At 38.0% G+C, this 18818-nt stretch overlaps 1 protein-coding gene across 1 annotated transcript in view; it reads left to right on the forward strand.

The window, feature by feature from the left end:
• Window positions 1-1461: 1461 nt before the first annotated feature.
• The window catches only part of TNKS (tankyrase), a 254709-nt gene continuing 237352 nt past the window's right edge, over window positions 1462-18818 (forward strand). Inside the window, exon 1 of the mRNA XM_037831282.1 lies at window positions 1462-2171. Within this exon, the coding sequence (XP_037687210.1) occupies window positions 1502-2171 (670 nt within the window). The 5' untranslated portion in view covers window positions 1462-1501. The remainder of the gene's footprint in view (window positions 2172-18818) is intronic.

Below are 18818 nucleotides of genomic sequence, written 5' to 3' on the forward strand. Positions count from 1 at the left end.
CATATTCCAATAAGATGAACTATAATTTAACTAACTAGTCCTTTGTTATTGGATTTTAGGTTGCTTTTGGTTTGGGTTATTACAAATAACAATGTAAGAAAGTTCTTGATAAAACTCTTTCCTTCTTTTGGATGATTTCCATGTGATAAAATCCCAGAAATGGAATTTTAGGCCAAAAGATATGAATGCTTAATGGCCTGTAACATATACTGTCAAACTACATTACACAAGATTGTACTAATTTACATGGCACCAGTTTATCCTGCATTAGATGCATTAGAGAAAATAGTTGAAAAACAGACAACTTGATGAGATACCCTTACTTGTGAATCTTAATTTAGAAGGTTAATCTACCAAATAAGCTTCCAAAATTTTTTTCATTTCTTTTTTTGGTTAAAAGATTTTATTTGTTATTGAGGTACACATTTTTTTTTTTTTCACTTTGTCTTCACTGAGATTAGCCCATTCATTGATACACATCTTTTGATAGCAGACAAAAAAAGTAGTTTTAGACAGAGAAAAGTAAGCAAAAGCAGTTGGTGAAGAATGGCATCTGGAGGTGGATGATGGAGAGTAGCCTGGTTTTATCTTTTTTTGGGGTGGGATGGGGCGGGGGGAGGGAGGTGGGGTGAGAAGAATGGAAGAATGGATGGGAAGAGAGGCTTGGCTAAAAAGAATTTTTAAAAAGGGAACATTCATAATCAGTTGAGCCGAGCTGAGCTGAGAAATAAAAGTAGTGATAATAGAATTGGAAAAAATTATAATTTTAAAAGTTCAATTTACCAAACTATTAGTGTTTCTATCTTACAGAGAAGAAAAAGAGTTCCAAATGTACACAGTTAGTAAATGGCAGAGCATGAATTCCAATCCCAGCAATCTGAGTCACTATTTAAAGATGATGGTTTAATTATTTTATATAGAGAGAATATGTATAGGGAAGAGACATAGAGATTAAGGGGATAACTGGGGAAAAAAAAGACTGCATTTCAAAAAATTACCAAAGGACTAATTGTAGTTATGTTTTACTGAGGGCTAACAATTCTGTGAGATAGGTAATATCAGTTCCATTTTTTTTCAGATGATGGGAGAGATGATAAATGACAGATTCTCTGCCTACACTGAGTTACATCTCAATACCTGGCTCTGCAGCAAGATAAGGAAGACTGCAGGAATCTGGGTAGCAGAATGGAACAGGGCAAGACAAGCAGGCTGAAAGTGAGAAATTCAGGAAAAGTTTCTCATTTAAGGCTTTGGCTCTTTCCAGAATTCAAATCTCTCCAGCCGGCCCGCCAAATCGTCACAAAGCCCGCCCCTCAGTCACAAAGCCACGCCCCCTTCCTTGGCTGTTCTCTGAGCTCCCAATACTTCCCTCCTTCCCTTTGACCCCGCCCACCAAGCCTAGCATCATTTCCTGTGCGCTGGATGCTGATTGGTCCAGGGTAGGAAGTGAGGGCGGGCGGTGGGGCCGTTGCCGCAGTGACAGTGCTGGGGGAGTCCGAAGATGGCGGCGTCGCGTCGCTCTCAGCATCATCACCACCATCATCAACAACAGCTCCAGCCCGCCCCAGGGGCTTCGGCGCCGCCGCCGCCACCTCCTCCCCCACTCAGTCCTGGCCTGGCCCCGGGGACCACCCCAGCTTCCCCCACAGCCGGTGGCTTGGCCCCCTTCGCCTCCCCGCGGCACGGCCTAGCGCTGCCGGAGGGGGATGGCAGTCGGGATCCGCCCGATAGGCCCCAATCCCCGGACCCCGTTGACAGTACCAGCTGCTGCAGTACCACCAGCACAATCTGTACCGTCGCCGCCGCTCCCGTGGTCCCGGCGGTTTCTGCTTCATCTGCCGTCGGGGTCGCTTCTAACTCAGTGGGTGGTGGCAGTAATAATCCACCGTCGTCCTCTTCTTCCCCTACTTCTTCCTCATCTTCCTCTCCATCCTCTGGTTCGAGCTTGGCGGAGAGCCCCGAGGCGGCCGGAGTTAGCACCTCAGCAACATTGGGGCCTGGGTCAGCGGGACCAGGGTCGGGGGTCCCAGCAGTGAGCGGGGCCCTACGTGAACTGCTGGAGGCCTGTCGCAATGGGGACGTGTCCCGGGTAAAGAGGCTGGTGGACGCGGCAAATGTGAATGCTAAGGACATGGCCGGCCGGAAGTCTTCTCCCCTTCACTTCGCTGCAGGTCAGCTACTTTTAAATTGTTTTTTTAAGGGCTTTGGGTTGGGGTTGGGGTTGCGGTTCCAGGTAAGGTAAGAAAACTGGTTAATATGATGGAACATACTGGGGGCGTGGTTATGGTTCTTCAACACTTCTCCTGAAGGCAGGAGTTTCCTTTCTTTAGATGGTGCTTGGGTGACGGGGGCGTGGTAGTAGAAAAGTGTGAATCCATTCTTGAGTGTTTATACAGTGATACTTGTACTATTCTAAAACTTTCTGTCGTGGTATTCTCTGGATATGGGTATACATGACCTTTTTACTTCAGAGTGTATTGGAATAAAGTTGGATTTGGGCAGTTTTAGAGTAGGTGTTTTTCGTTCGTTTGTTTTATTTTGTTTTTACAAGGGTATGTCCCTTGAGGACAGGTTATACCAGACGACGTTTAATGTGACTCCACAAAGTTTTAAGGATCTATCAAGGACTTATTAAGTCAATGGAAGACATAAGTGAAATTTGTGACACTTTTCCCTTTCTCAAGGAGTTTACAGTCTAGTTGGATAGATCAAAATAATGCCTAAACTAAGCAACTGGAGAATATTTGACTGTATTATGTGATTATAGAAGAAACAGAGACTTTGAAGTTCTGAACACTGCTATTTATTGGTTATCTAACGGACAGTTTACCATATTTCAGCTGCCTGAGTTTTCTCATGGGCAAAAAAAGAAAAAAATGAGAAGTGTCTGGCACATAATAAGTTTTCCAAAAAAGTGCTAATTCTTAAACCCTGGACTCCACACTTTACTCTCTTTTAAACACACCTAATATCTTGTTATAAAATACGGAGAAATAGAAAACAAAAACAAAGGACCATAATCTCACTGCCCAGATACCTGTTATTGGTATTTTAAAAAATAAAGTTTATAAGTTATATATATTAGAAACATTTGCATTATATATATATATTTAAAAATTCAAATGGGACAGACATAATACAAAATGAAGATTGAAAGCACCACACATGCATACATAGCATAGATAAGACACCAAAGATGCTCTGTTTTCTTCCATTTAAAAATATATATCACTCCTTCAGATCTGTTGATAATAAAACACGTTAAGAACTTCATGTATTATTTATTTTCAGCTTGGAAGATTTTGTTATCATCATTTTACAGATGATAAAAAGTGAGGCATGTAATGTTTAAATAAGGCTGAGTTCACACAGGAAGAGGTGGAAACTGGATTTGAACCCAGGCTGTTTGAGCTTAGAGCTTGTGAAATCAAGCTTAAACTAATATAATCTATCCCTTCCTTTTTTGAGGAATTGTATGTGGCGTTTCTACTTTCTCAGTGCTTTAGGGGAAGAAGTAGTGTGTGTGGAGCATACATATCAAGGGGAACTTTTAATTTTTTTTTACTATTTACCATACTTAAAAATACATCCAGTGTTGTGACACACACACATGCAGAAAACTATCAGAAGTCTCAGGACACTGCTTTCCCTTACTACATGTGCTGTACTTTGATATTTTTATATCCTATGCCATTTCATTTCTTACTAATGCTGTTTGTAAAATGGGTTATAATCATCAGTTTTAGCAACACTTTTGCAGGAAATCTCTATTAGGTTACTGTATTTATTTATTTTTAGCAGTTTTATTGAGAAATATTCACATACTATACAATCCACCGAGGTGTACAATCAGTGACTTTTAGTATAATCACAGAATTGTGCATTCATCACCACAGTCAATTTTAGAGTGTTTTTATTGCTCTAAAAAGAAGAACTCCATACTCATTAGCAGTTGCTTCTCAATCCTTCTATCCTTCCCCAGCCCTACATAACCACTAACTTAATTCTGTCTCTATAGATTTATTTATATTTAAAGAATATTAAAATTTTACTGTTAACCATAGTTCATAGTTTGCATTCCATGTATTGCATGTATATTGCATATACCACCCTATTATTAACACCTTGTAATAGTGATGTACAGTTGTTATGGTTCATGAAAGAACATTCTTATATTTGTACTACTTATGGACATCATCCACCACAGGGTTCACTATGTTATACAGTCCCATGTTTTATCCTCTAGTTGGCCTTCTAGTAACGCACATGACCTAGAACTTCTCCTTTCAACCACATTCACTCACATAATTCAGCACTGTTAATTATACTCCAAGCAATGTGCTACCATCACCTCTATCCATTTCCAAACGTTTACAATCAGCCTAAATAAAAATACTGCATAAATTAAGCATCAGCTCTCCATTCTCTACCCCCATTCTAACTCTTGGTAATCTATATTCTGGATTCTAACTTTATGAGTTTGCTTTTATTATACTTAGTTCTTATCAGTGAGATCATAAAATATTTGTCCTTTTGTGTCTGGCTTATTTCACTCAACATAGTGTCCTCCAGGTTCATCCGTGTCGCATTCATCAGGACTTCATTCCTTCTTCCTGCTTAATAAGATTCCATCATGTATATATACCACATTTTGCTTATCCATTCATTGGTTGATAAGACACTTGGGTTGCTTCCATATTTTGGCATTTGTGAATAATGCGCTATGAACATCAGTGTACGAATGTCTTTTTGCGTCCCTGCTTTTAGTTCTTCTGGGTATATACCTAGCAGCAGGGTTGCCAGGTCATATGGCAATTCTATACTTAGCTTCCTGAGGGACTGCCAAACTGTCTTCCACAGTGGCTGTACCATTTTACATTCCCACCAGCAGTGAATGAGGTTTCCTATTTATCCATATCCTTTCCAACACTTGTAGTTTTCTGTTTGTTTTTTTTTTTTTTTTTAAATAGTGGCCATTCTAGTAGTTGTGAAATGATATCTCATTGTGTTTTGATCTGCATTTGCCTAATAGCTAGTGATGATGAGTATCTTTTCATGTACTTTTTGGCCATTTGTATTTGCTCTTTGGAAAAATGTCTACTCAAATCTTTTGCCCATTTTTAAATTGGGTTGTTTTGTCTTTTTATTGTTGAGTTGTAGAATTTCTTTATATATTTTGGATATTAAACCCTTATTGGATATATGGTTTTCAAATATTTTCTCCCATTGCCTAGGCTGCCTTTTCACTGTCTTGGTAAAGTTCTTTGAAGCATAGAAGATTATAATTTTGAGGAGGTCCCATTTATCTATTTTTTTCTTTGTTGTTTGTCCTTTGGATGTAAAGGCTAAGAAACCATTGCCTACCACAAGATCTTGAAGATGCTTCCCTACATTTCTCTAGGAGTTTTATGGTCCTGGTTCTTATGTTTAGGTCTTTGATTCATTTTGAGTTAATTTTTGTTAAAGGTATGAGGTTGGGGTCCTCTTTCGTTGTCCTAGCACCATTCGTTGAGGAGACTATTCTGACCCAATTGGGTGAACTTGGCAGCCTTATCAAATATCAATTGGCCATAGATGTAAGGGTCTATTTCTGAATTCTCAGTTTGATTCCATTGGTTAGTATATCCATCATTATGCCAGTACCATTCTGTTTTTTTTTTTTTTTTTTTTTTTTTTTTTTTTTTTTTTTACAAAACAAATTGTACTTTCGATTGTTTACAGTACCATTACATAGTTGTACATTCATCACCTAAATCAATCCCTGACACCTTCATTAGCACACACACAAAAATAACAAGAATAATAATTAGAGTGAAAAAAAGCAATTGAAGTAAAAAAGAACACTGGGTACCTTTGTCTGTTTGTTTGCTTCCCCTACTTTTCTACACATCGATCCATAAACTAGACAAAGTGGAGTTTGGTCCTTATGGCATTCCCAATCCCACTGTCACCCCTCATAAGCTACATTTTTATACAACTGTCTTCGAGATTCATGGGTTCTGGGTTGTAGTTTAATAGTTTCAGGTATCCACCACCAGCTACCCCAATTCTTTAGAACCTAAAAAAGGTTGTCTAAAGTGTGCGTAAGAGTGCCCACCAGAGTGATCTCTCGGCTCGTTTTGGAATCTCTCTGCCACTGAAGCTTATTTCATTTCCTTTCACATCCCCCTTTTGGTCAAGAAGATGTTCTCCATCCCACGATGCCGGGTCTACATTCCTCCCCGGGAGTCATATTCCACGTTGCCAGGGAGATTCACTTCCCTGGGTGTCTGATCCCACGTAGGGGGGAGGGCAGTGATTTCACCTTTCAAGTTGGCTTAGCCAGAGAGAGAGGGCCACATCTGAGCAACAAAGAGGCATTCAGGAGGAGACTCTTAGGCACAAATACAGGGAGGCCTAGCCTCTCCTTTGCAGCAACCGTCTTCCCAAGGGTAAAACTTATGGTAGAGGGCTCAACCCATCAAACCACCAGTCCCCTATGTCTGTGGTCATGTTAGCAACCATGGAGGTGGGGTAGGCGAATACCCCTGCATTCTCCACAGGCTCCTCAAGGGGGCACTACATCTTTTTTTTTTTTTTTTCCTTGTTTGTCTTTTTTCTTTTTCTTTTTTTTTTTTTTTTAACTTTCCCTTCTTTTTTCAAATCAACTGTATGAAAAAAAAAGTTAAAAAGAAAACAAACATACAATACAAGAACATTTCAAAGAGACCATAGCAAGGGAGTAAGAAAAAGACAACTAACCTAAGATAACTGCTTAACTTCCAACATGTTCCTACTTTACCCCAAGAAAGTTACATACTATAGCAACATTTCAGTGAACTTGTTCCTACTACATCCATCAGAAATTAACAGACCATAGTCATTTCTGGGCATCCCCAGAACGTTAAATAGCTTATCTGTTCTTCTTGGATTATTGTTCCCCCTTCCTTAATTGCTCTCTACTGCTAGTTCCCCTACATTCTACATTATAAACCATTTGTTTTACATTTTTCAAAGTTCACATTAGTGGTAGCATATAATATTTCTCTTTTTGTGCCTGGCTTATTTCGCTCAGCATTATGTCTTCAAGGTTCATCCATGTTGTCATATGTTTCACCAGATCGTTCCTTCTTACTGCCGCGTAGTATTCCATCGTGTGTATATACCACATTTTATTTATCCACTCATCTGTTGAAGGACATTTGGGTTGTTTCCATCTCTTGGCAATTGTGAATAATGCTGCTATGAACATTGGCGTGCAGATATCTGTTCGTGTCACTGCTTTCCGATCTTCCGGGTATATACCGAGAAGTGCAATCGCTGGATCGAATGGTAGCTCTATCTCTAGTTTTCTAAGGAACTGCCAGACTGACTTCCAGAGTGGCTGAACCATTATACAGTCCCACCAACAATGAATAAGAGTTCCAATTTCTCCACATCCCCTCCAGCATTTGTAGTTTCCTGTTTGTTTAATGGCAGCCATTCTAACCGGTGTTAGATGGTATCTCATTGTGGTCTTAATTTGCATCTCTCTAATAGCTAGTGAAGCTGAACATTTTTTCATGTGTTTCTTGGCCATTTGTATTTCCTCTTCAGAGAACTGTCTTTTCATATCTTTTGCCCATTTTATAATTGGGCTGTCTGTACTATTGTCATTGAGTTGTAGGATTTCTTTGTATATGCAAGATATCAGTCTTTTGTCAGATACATGGTTTCCAAAAATTTTTTCCCATTGAGTTGGCTGCCTCTTTACCTTTTTGAGAAATTCCTTTGAGGTGCAGAAACTTCTAAGCTTGAGGAGTTCCCATTTATCTATTTTCTCTTTTGTTGCTTGTGCTTTGGGTGTAAAGTCTAGGAAGTGGCCTCCTAATACAAGGTCTTGAAGATGTTTTCCTACATTATCTTCTAGGAGTTTAATGGTACTTTCTTTTATATTGAGATCTTTGGTCCATTTTGAGTTAATTTTTGTGTAGGGGGTGAGGTAGGGGTCCTCTTTCATTCTTTTGGATATGGATATCCAACTCTCCCAGCCCCATTTGTTGAAAAGACCATTATGGCTCAGTTCGGTGACTTTGGGGGCCTTATCAAAGATCAGTCGGCCATAGATCTGAGGGTCTATCTCTGAATTCTCAATTCGATTCCATTGATCTATATGTCTATCTTTGTGCCAGTACCATGCTGTTTTGGCAACTGTGGCTTTATAATAAGCTTCAAAGTCAGGGAGTGTAAGTCCTCCCACTTCGTTTTTCTTTTTAGAGTGTCTTTAGCAATTCGAGGCATCTTCCCTTTCCAAATAAATTTGATAACTAGCTTTTCCAAGTCTGCAAAGTAGGTTGTTGGAATTTTGATTGGGATTGCATTGAATCTGTAGATGAGTTTGGGTAGAATTGACATCTTAATGACATTTAGCCTTCCTATCCATGAACATGGAATATTTTTCCATCTTTTAAGGTCCCCTTCTATTTCTTTTAGTAGAGTTATGTAGTTTTCTTTGTATAGGTCTTTTACATCTTTGGTTAAGTTTATTCCTAGGTACTTGATTTTTTAGTTGCTATTGAAAATGGTATCTTTTTCTTGAGTGTCTCTTCAGTTTGTTCATTTCTAGCATATAGAAACATTACTGACTTATGTGCATTAATCTTGTATCCCGCTACTTTGCTAAATTTGTTTATTAGCTCTAGTAGGTGTATCGTCGATTTCTCAGGGTTTTCTAGATATAAGATCATATCATCTGCAAACAATGACAGTTTTACTTCTTCTTTTCCAATTTGGATGCCTTTTATTTCTTTGTCTTGCCGGATTGCCCTGGCTAGCACTTCCAGCACAATGTTGAATAACAGTGGTGACAGCGGGCATCCTTGTCTTGTTCCTGATCTTAGAGGGAAGGCTTTCAGTCTCTCACCATTGAGTACTATGCTGGCTGTGGGTTTTTCATATATGCTCTTTATCATGTTGAGGAAGTTTCCTTCAATTCCTACCTTTTGAAGTGTTTTTATCAAAAACGGATGTTGGATTTTGTCAAATGCTTTTTCAGCATCTATTGAGATGATCAATTGATTTTTCCCTTTCGAGTTTTTAATGTGTTGTAATACATTGATTGTTTTTCTTATGTTGAACCATCCTTGCATGCCTGGAATGAACCCCACTTGGTCATGGTGTATGATTTTTTTAATGTGTCTTTGGATTCGATTTGCAAGTATTTTGTTGAGAATTTTTGCATCTATATTCATTAGGGAGATTGGCCGGTAGTTTTCCTTTTTTGTAGCATCTTTGCCTGGTTTTGGTATTAGATTGATGTTAGCTTCATAAAATGAGTTAGGTAGTGTTCCATTTTTTTCAATGTTTTGAAAGAGTTTGAGTAAGATTGGTGTCAGTTCTTTCTGGAAAGTTTGGTAGAATTCCCCTGTGAAGCCATCTGGCCCTGGGCATTTATTTGTGGGAAGATTTTTGATGACTGATTGGATCTCTTTGCTTGTGATGGGTTGGTTGAGGTCTTCTATTTCTTCTCTGGTCAGTCTAGGTTGTTCATATGTTTCCAGGAAATTGTCCATTTCTTCTACATTATCCAGTTTGTTGCCATACAGTTGTTCATAATATCCTCTTATAATTTTTTTAATTTCTTCAGGATCTGCAGTTATGTCACCTTTTTCATTCATTATTTTGTTTATATGGGTCTTCTCTCTTTTTGATTTTGTCAGTCTAGCTAGGGGCTTGTCAATCTTGTTGATCTTCTCAAAGAACCAACTTTTGGTGATATTTATCCTTTCTATTGTTTTTTTGTTCTCTATGTCATTTATTTCTGCTTTAATCCTTGTTATTTCTTTCTTGTACTTGGTTTAGGATTGGTTTGCTGTTCATTTTCTAGCTTCTTCAGTTGATCCATTAGTTCTTTGATTTTGGCTCTTTCTTCCTTTTTAATATATGCGTTTAGTGCTATAAATTTCCCCCTTAGCACTGCTTTTGCTGCATCCCATAGGTTTTGGTATGTTGTGTTCTCATTTTCATTCGTCTCTATATATTTAGCAATTTCTCTTGCTATTTCTTCTTTAACCCACTGATTGTTTAGGAGTGTGTTGTTTAACCTCCAGGTATTTGTGAATTTTCTAAGTCTCTGATGGTTATTGACTTCTAATTGTATTCCATTGTGGTCAGAGAATGTGCTTTGAATAATTTCAATCTTTTTAAATTTATTGAGGCTTGTTTTATGTCCCAGCATATGATCTATTCTGGAGAAAGTTCCGTGAGCACTAGAAAAGTATGTGTATCCTGTTGATTTGGGATGTAATGTCCTGTAGATGTCTGTTAAATCTAATTCATTTATCAGATTGTTTAGGTTTTCAATTTCCTTATTGGTCTTCTGTCTGGTTGATCTATCTATAGGAGAGAGTGATGTGTTGAAGTCTCCCACAATTATTGTGGAAACATCAATTGCTTCCTTTAGTTTTGCCAATGTTTCTCTCATGTATTTTGTGGCACCTTGATTGGGTGCATAGACATTTACGATTGTTATTTCTTCTTGCTGAATTGCCCCTTTTATTAGTATGTAGTGGCCTTCTTTGTCTCTCAAAACATCCCTGCATTTGAAGTCTATTTTATCTGAGATTAATATTGCTACACCTGCTTTCTTTTGGCTGTAGCTTGCATGAAATATTTTTTTCCATCCTTTCACTTTCAGTTTCTTTGTGTCCCTGTGTCTAAGATGAGTCTCTTGTATGCAACATATTGGTGGTTCATTTTTTTTGATCCATTCTGCGAATCTATGTCTTTTAATTGGGGAGTTTAATCCATTTACATTCAACGTTAAAACCGTGAAGGCATTTCTTGAATCGGCCATCTTATCCTTTGGATTATGTTTGCCATATTTTTCCCTCTCTCTATTAATATCCTTTATTGTACCCATACCGAATCTCTTTAGTACTGAACCTTTCTCCAAGTCTCTCTGTCCTGTCTTTGTTTCTCTGTCTGTAGGGCTCCCTTTAGTATCTCCAGTAGGGCAGGTCTCTTGTTAGCAAATTCTCTCAGCATTTCTTTGTCTGTGAAAAATTTAAGCTCTCCCTCAAATTTGAAGGAGAGCTTTGCTGGATAAAGTATTCTTGGCTGGAAATTCCTCTCACTCAGAATTTTAAATATATCGTGCCACTGCCTTCTCGCCTCCATGGTGGCTGCTGAGTAGTCAGTACTTAGTCTTATGCTGTTTCCTTTGTATGTGGTGAATTGCTTTTCTCTTGCTGCTTTCAGAACTTGCTCCTTCTCTTCTATGTTTGCCAGTGTGATCAGTATATGTCTCGGAGTGGGTTTTTTTGGATTTATTCTATTTGGAGTTCGCTGAGCATTTATGATTTGTGTATTTATGTTGTTTAGAAGATTTGGGAAGTTTTCCCCAACAATTTCTTTGAATACTCTTCCTAGACCTTTACCCTTTTCTTCCCCTTCTGGGACACCAATGAGTCTTATATTCGGACGTTTCATATTATCTATCATATCCCTGAGGTCCATTTCGAGTTTTTCAATTTTTTTCCCCATTCTTTCTTTTATGCTTTCATTTTCCATTCTGTCATCTTCCAGGTCACTGATTCGTTGTTCAACTTCCTCTAGTCTTGTACTATGAGTGTCCAGAATCTTTTTAATTTGGTCAACAGTTTCTTTAATTTCCATAAGATCATCCATTTTTTTATTTAGTCTTGCAATGTCTTCTGTATGCTCTTCTAGGGTCTTCTTGATTTCCTTCATATCCCGTACTAGGGTCTCATTGTTCATCTTTAGTTCTTTGAGTAGCTGCTCTAGGTGTGTCTCTTCTGGTCTTTTGATTTGGGTGCTTGGGCTTGGGTTATCCATATCGTCTGGTTTTTTCATATGCTTTATAATTTTCTGTTGTTTTTGGCCTCGTGGCATTTGCTGACCTTGATAGGGTTCTTTTAGGGTTTGTAGACCAGTTGAAGTCCTTATCTCTAATTTATCAGATCTACAGCTTCGTGGAGTACACTTTCTCTAACTAACCAGCAGGTGGCGTCCACGAGCCACCTGTTCTCCACAAGCCAGATCTCCCCTGCTTAGCCTTTTTGGTGAGTGGGGGAGTGAGTCTTGTGGGGCCCAATTGGTGTCCCAAGCTTGCGTGTGTAGTTGGTGTTGCCTGCCCTGTATGTGGGGCGTGTTTCTGGGCAGTCGGGGAGGGGGGGGTGGCCCTAACAATCAAATCTCCCTGATGATCCTAGAGTTTTAAAGCTACTGCAATAGTCTAATCCTTCAGTTCAGTCCTGCCACAGTTTGTCTCTGCCACTGACCCACAAGTCTTTGGTATTGGCGTATGGCTCCTGAGACTTGCAAGTGGGCCCCTTTTCCAGGCTGTGCACCCCAGGTCCTCTGTTGAGGGATGACTGTGCTATGTCACAGGTGAGTGCCGTCCCCCCAGGGCAGTTCTGGGCTGCTGGGCTGTGTTGGGAGGCTCCCAGTCTGCTCAAATGATGGCTGAATGGGGCTCTGTTAATTCACACTGCTCCCCCTTCCCAGCTCTGGGACATTCAGCTGAGGTTGCAGGGAAGGCTAATGTCCACGCCCAGTTTTGTGGTGTGTGCCTGTTATTTGAAGCACTTCCGTCACACTGGGTTGTCTGGGGCAGCTCTGGGCTATGGGGCTGGCGATGGGCAGGAGTGTTTCCTGTCCACCAGGATGGTGGCTGTGAGCGGACACCCCCCTTTTCTTGGGAAGTTGTGTTGTTTAGTGAATTTTCTCAGCCACTGGATTATTGCCTTTTGTCTCAGAGCTCTCTTAGTTCTGCTCTTGACTTGACGTGCCCAAATTTCAATTCTTTGAAGCTTTCTGTATTGAGCTTCTTAGAGTAATTGTTTTAGAAAAAGCAAAAAGGATTAAAAAAAAAAAAAAAAAAAAAAAAAAACGGCCCTCCACAGAGATCTAATGGGTTATTGAAATGCTAATAGACAAAGCAACCAGGGCCATTAAGGAAAAGTGCCCAGGGCAGAGAGATCAGCCTTGCTTCGGGATTTGCATATGCGCCTCAAGGCCTGATCTCCGCCCTTCCCCTTTCTGTGTTCACCAGAACTCCAAAAATCCTCTGCTTTTATTTTGGAGTTTTTCGTGTTGTTTTTTTTCTATGCCTGTCTCCTCTTTGCTGGGCTGGCTGCTCTCAGAGTCTCTGGTGTCTGGCCTCAGTCTGTCTATGGTTGGAGTTTGAATCAGTAGAATGAGTTTCCGATAAGAGCAGCCACTGCAATTCTCCCTTCTCCTTCCCGGAGCTGACAGCCCCTCCTCCCCCGGGACTGAGCCTGGCAGGGAGGGGCGCGGGTCCCCTGGCCGCAAAAACTTACAGATTTCGCTGATCTCAGCAGTTCCACGTTTTCATGAGTGTTGTATGAAGTATGCCCAAAGACAGATTGCTCTGTGGTGTCCAGTCCACGCAGTTCCTGGCTTTTTACCTACTTTCCTGGAGGAGTAACTAAAACATACAGCTCACCAGTCCGCCATCTTGCCCCGCCTCTTCCAGTAACATTCTGTTTTAACCACTGTAGCTGAGTAATGTGTTTTAAAGTCAGGTAGTATGAGTCCTCCAACATCATTCTTTTTCAAGATATTTTTGGCTATTTAGGACCCCTTACCCTTCCAAATAATTTTGATAATTGGCTTTTCCAATTCGGCACAGTAGGCTTTTCATTGGGATTTTCATTGTGATTGCATGAATCTGTAAGTCAAATTGAGTAGAATTGACATCTTAACAATGTTTGGTCTTCCAGTTTATGAACGTGGAATGTCCTTCCATTTATTTAGGTCTTCTTTTATTTCTTTAAGTAATGTTTTGTAGGTCCTTTACTTCCTTGGTTAAATTTATTCCTAGATACTTGATTCTTTTAGTTGCTATCGTACATGGCATTTTTTTTCTTGATTTCCTCCTCAGATTGCTCATTACTAGAATAAAGAAACACTACAGATGTTTGCATGTTCATCTTGTGTCCTGCTACTTTGCTGAATTTGTTTATTAGCTCTAGTAGCTTAGTTGTAGATCTTTAGGGACTGTCTCTATATAGGATCATGTCATTTGCAAATAGCGAAAGTTTTTTTTTTTCCTTTCTGATTGGATGCCTTTTATTTCTTTTCTTGCCTAAGTGCTCTAGCTAGAACTTCTAGGACATTGTTGAATAACAGTGATGACAGTGGGCAGTCTTTTCTTGTTCCAGATCTTAGACGGAAAGCTTTCAGTCTTTCACCATTGAGTATGATGTTAGCTGTGGGCTCTTAATATATGCCCTTTATTGTGTTGAGGGAATTTCCTTCTATTCTATCTTTTGAAATGTTTTTATCAAGAAAGGATGCTGAATTATGTCAAATGCCTTTTTTTTTTGCATCATTTGAGATGATCATGTGTTTTTTCCCCCTTCCATTTGTTCATTTGGTGTATGTTTCATTAGTTGATTTTCCTGCTTGTGGTGTATAATTCTTTTGATGTGTTGTTGGATTCAATTTGTGAGTGTTTTGTTGAGGATTTTTACATCAATATTCATTAGAGAAATAGGTCTAATTTTCTTTTCTTGTAGTATCTTTATCTGGCTTTGATATTAGGGTAGTGTTGGTCTCATAGAATGAGATAGGTAGTGTTCCCACCTCTTCAGTGTTTTTGGAAAAGTTTGAGCAAGATTGGTATTAATTCTTCTTGGAACGATTGGTAGAATTCCCCTGTAAAGCCATCTGGTCCTGGGCTTTGCTTTGTTGGGAGGTTTTTGATGACCGATTCAGTGTCTTTGCATGTAATTGGTCTGTTGAGGTCTTCTATTTCTTCTTGAGTCAGGTTAGGTTGTTCGTATGTTTCTAGGAATTTGCCCATTTCATCTAGATTGTATAATTTGTTGGCATGCAGTTGTTCATCATATCCTTTCAATGATCCTTTTTATTTCTATGGAGTCAATAGTAATGTCTCCCCTCTCATTTCTGATTTAATTTTTGTGTCTTTTTTCTTTTTTTCTTTGTCATTCTAGCTAAGAGTTTGATAATTTTATTCATCTTTCCAAGAACCAACTTTTCATTTTGTTTATGCTCTTTTTTTTTTTCTCAATTTCATGTATTTATACTCTAATCTTTGTTACTTCTTTCCTTTCACTTGTTTTGGGATTAGTCTACAGTTATATTTCTAGTTCCTCCAGGTATGCAGTTAGGTCTTTGATTTTAGCTCTTCTTTTTTAATGTAGGCATTTGGAGCTGTAAATGTCCCTCTCATCTCTGCCTTCACTGCATCCCTTAAGTTTTGATATGTTGTGTTCTCATTTTCAATCATTTTGAGATATTTACAGATTTCTCCCAGATTCTTCTTTGTCCCACTGATTGTTGAAGAGTGTGTTGTTTAATCTTCATGTATTTGTGGATTTTCCAGTTCTCCACCTGTCGCTGATTACCAGCTTCATTCCATTATGGTCAGAGAAAGTGCTTTGTGTAATTTCAGTCTCGTAAAATTGATTTAGACCTGTTCTGTGACCCAAAATATAGTCTGTCCTGGAGAATGATTCGTGAGCACTTGAGGAGAATGTGTATCTTATTGTTTTGGGTGCAGTGTTCTGTATATGTCTGTTTTAGTTCATTTATCATATTTTTAAAGTTATCTGCTTCCTTATCGATCCTTTGTCTAGATGTATTCATTCTTGATAGATGGATACTACAAGAATGATGTGAATGGAGTCATTAAAAGTCTTCCATCTAACTAGATTGTTCCTCAAGAGTTTTGCTTGTTTTAAATGAAATAACATTTTTACTTTTTAGGTTAAATGAAAGGTTAAGTTTGATTTCATAAAACAATCTAGGTTGTTTACTTTTTCATAGTTTATTGCAAATTTGACTACTTTAATACATTGTTTTATAAATCTTGCAATTTCTCATCATACCTCTTTGTAAGTAATCACTAGCAAATGATAGTTTATTATGTTGTATTTGTGTAATATACTTATTTAGGGTTAGTTATGCAGGAAATATTGCTTTTTTTACCAAATCAGAACTCTTTGGTTTGCCACAGTGGTTACTTTTTATTCTGTTTTATGCATACCCAGATAGGCTAGAATACAAACAGGAAAATAGTTCTGTTACAGTTGTAGTTGTTGCTATTGTGTTATATTGTAGTTATGAGAACCTAACCTTGAACTTGCTTTTTTAGAAAAAATTTTTAGCTCAGTTGTGGAAAACAGGCAAAACAGTAACAATAGAACTTTCCATGTATAGAAACATTACACCCCTTCGTCGGTTTGCCATACTTTCATGTTTATACGCATGGTATAAAAGCTTTGTTAAATTTAGTATTGTCCGATATGTATAGGCTAAATCGTTACATGTAATTCTCAGATGAATATTAATTGGTCACTGAATTGTCATGGGATAGCTGTTTTAAAGATAGAAAATTAGTAGAATCCCTTAAGTGGAAAAGTTTAAAAATTGTTGTTCATTTGTTCCACAAATATTTTATTACTCATCATCGTCAGATGTTGAATACTGGTGCAATTTTGGTTTCACATATAGTTCTTACTCTTACGGACTTATGGTCAAGTGGGTAGACAAACAGCTAAACATCACCACCAGTAAAAACTTGCAAAGCATTTCCCCAAGAGTAATAAGAAAAGTACATTATACCATTGGGGTAGGTAATAGGGGCTCTTGCCCTGGTTTTAGGAACATTAAGGAAGGGTTTCCAGATAAAGAAGATTTTAAGCAAGGATTTAAAGGATGAGTTCAAGCTAGCCAAGCAAGAATGAAAGGAAGAATGTTAATTAATACCTCTGAGTATTAGAAATGTGTTTACAGTTCTATAGAATGTAATGAGACTGTTTTTAATGATCTCAGAAGTTGTATGAAGCCATGTTTAAATCTTTATTGTTATTGTTTTGGCTATTACTGTAAGCATAACCATGATTCTTTCAGCAGTAAAATTAAGAATCTTTTCTATCCCATCATGGACTGTAATAATTATTTTGTTTAAAATATGGTTCAGTGAATATATTAGTAATGGACTCACCCTATTGACAATTAGAAACATAATCTTCAAAGGGTGTATCTCCATTGTTTATATAGGTTCTGAAAATATTACTTTTTTTGAACTTAAAAAATTTATTTTATGTATTAGAGAAATTATAATTTTACAGAAAAATCATGCAGAAAATACAGAGTTCCCATATACTACTGCCCTGTATTATTAATGCCTTTTGTTAGTGTGGTACCTTTGTTACAACTGAAGAAAGAATATTATTATAATCGTTCTTTTAACTATAGTCCACAGTTTACATTAGCGTTCACTGTGTTGTATAGTCCTATGTATTTTATTTTTGATTTTTATTCTGGTAACATAATATATGACCTAAAATTTCCCCTTTTACCACATTCAAGTATGTAATTCAGTAGTGTTAATTACATTCATAATGCTGTGCTACCATCATGACCATCCATCACCAAAACTTTTCCATCACCCTAAATAATAAATTCTGTACCAATTAAGCATTAACTCCCCATCCCTCACCCCTACCATGGTCCATGGTAACCTGTATTCTAGTTTCTGACTTTATGATTTTGATTGCTTGAATTATTTCATATCTGTGAGAGCATATATTGGTATTTGTCCTTTTGTGTCTGTTTTATTTCACTCAACATGATGTCTTCAAGCTCTGCCCATATTGTCGCATGTGTCAGAACTGCCTTCCTTTTTATAGCTGAATGATATTCCATTGTATGTATATACCATATTTTTGTTTATACTATCCTCTGTTGATGGACACATGGGCTGCTTTCATCTTTTAGCAATTGTGAATAATGCTGCACTGAACATTGGTATGCGATATCTATTCGAGTCCCTCCTTTCAATTCTTTTGGGTCTATAACTAGAAATGAGATTGCTGGGTCATATGATAATTCTATATTTCACTTTCTGGTGAACTGCCAAGTTGTTTTCCACAGTGTCTGTACCATTTTACATTCCCACCAACAATGAACAAGTGTTTCTATTTCTCCATGTCCTCTCCAACATTTGTTATTTTCGGTTTTTTTAATAGCATCCATTCTAGTGGGTATGAAATGGTGTGTGATGGTATCTCATTGTGGTTTTGATTTGCCTTTCCCTAATGGCTAATGATGTTGAGCATCTTTTCATTTGTTTCTTGGCCATTTTGGCCATGTTTTCTTTGGGGAAATGTCTTTTCAAGTCTTTTACCCATTTTTTAATTGGTTTTTGTGTCTTTTTGTTGTTGCATTGTAGAACTTATTTATATGTTTTGAATATTAAACTGTTACTGGATATTTGCTTTCCAAATATTTTCTCCTATCCTGTAGGTTGTCTTTTTACTTTCATTATGAAATCCCTTAATGCAGTTTTTAATTTTGAAAAGTCCTGTTTATCAACTTTTTCTTTCTTTGCTCGTGATTTTGGTGTTAAGTCTAAGAAATTGTTCTTTGATACAAGGGCTTGAAGTTGCTTCCTTATGTTTTTTTTCTAGGAGTTCTTTGGTCCTGGCTCTTATATTTAGTTCTTTGATCCTTTTTGAGTTAATTTTCATATATGGTGTGAGGTAGGGGTCCACCTTCATTCATTTGCATATGGATATCCAGTTGTTGCAGCATCATTTGTTGAAGAGACTATTCTTTTCCTATTGAGTACACTTGGCACTCTTGTCAAAAATCATTTTGCCAAAGATGTGAGGGTTTATTTCTGAACTCTCTTTTCAGTTCCATTGGTCTATATGTCTGCTTTTGTGCAAGTGCCATGCTGTTTTGATAAACCTGGCTTTGTAATAAGTTTTAAAATCAGGAAGTATGAGCCCTCCAACTTTGTTCTTTTTCAAGATGGCTTTGGCGATTTGGGGCCTCTTGCC

The sequence above is a fragment of the Choloepus didactylus genome, chromosome 3 (assembly GCF_015220235.1).
Source record: "Choloepus didactylus isolate mChoDid1 chromosome 3, mChoDid1.pri, whole genome shotgun sequence".
Taxonomy (NCBI): Eukaryota; Metazoa; Chordata; class Mammalia; order Pilosa; family Megalonychidae; genus Choloepus; species Choloepus didactylus.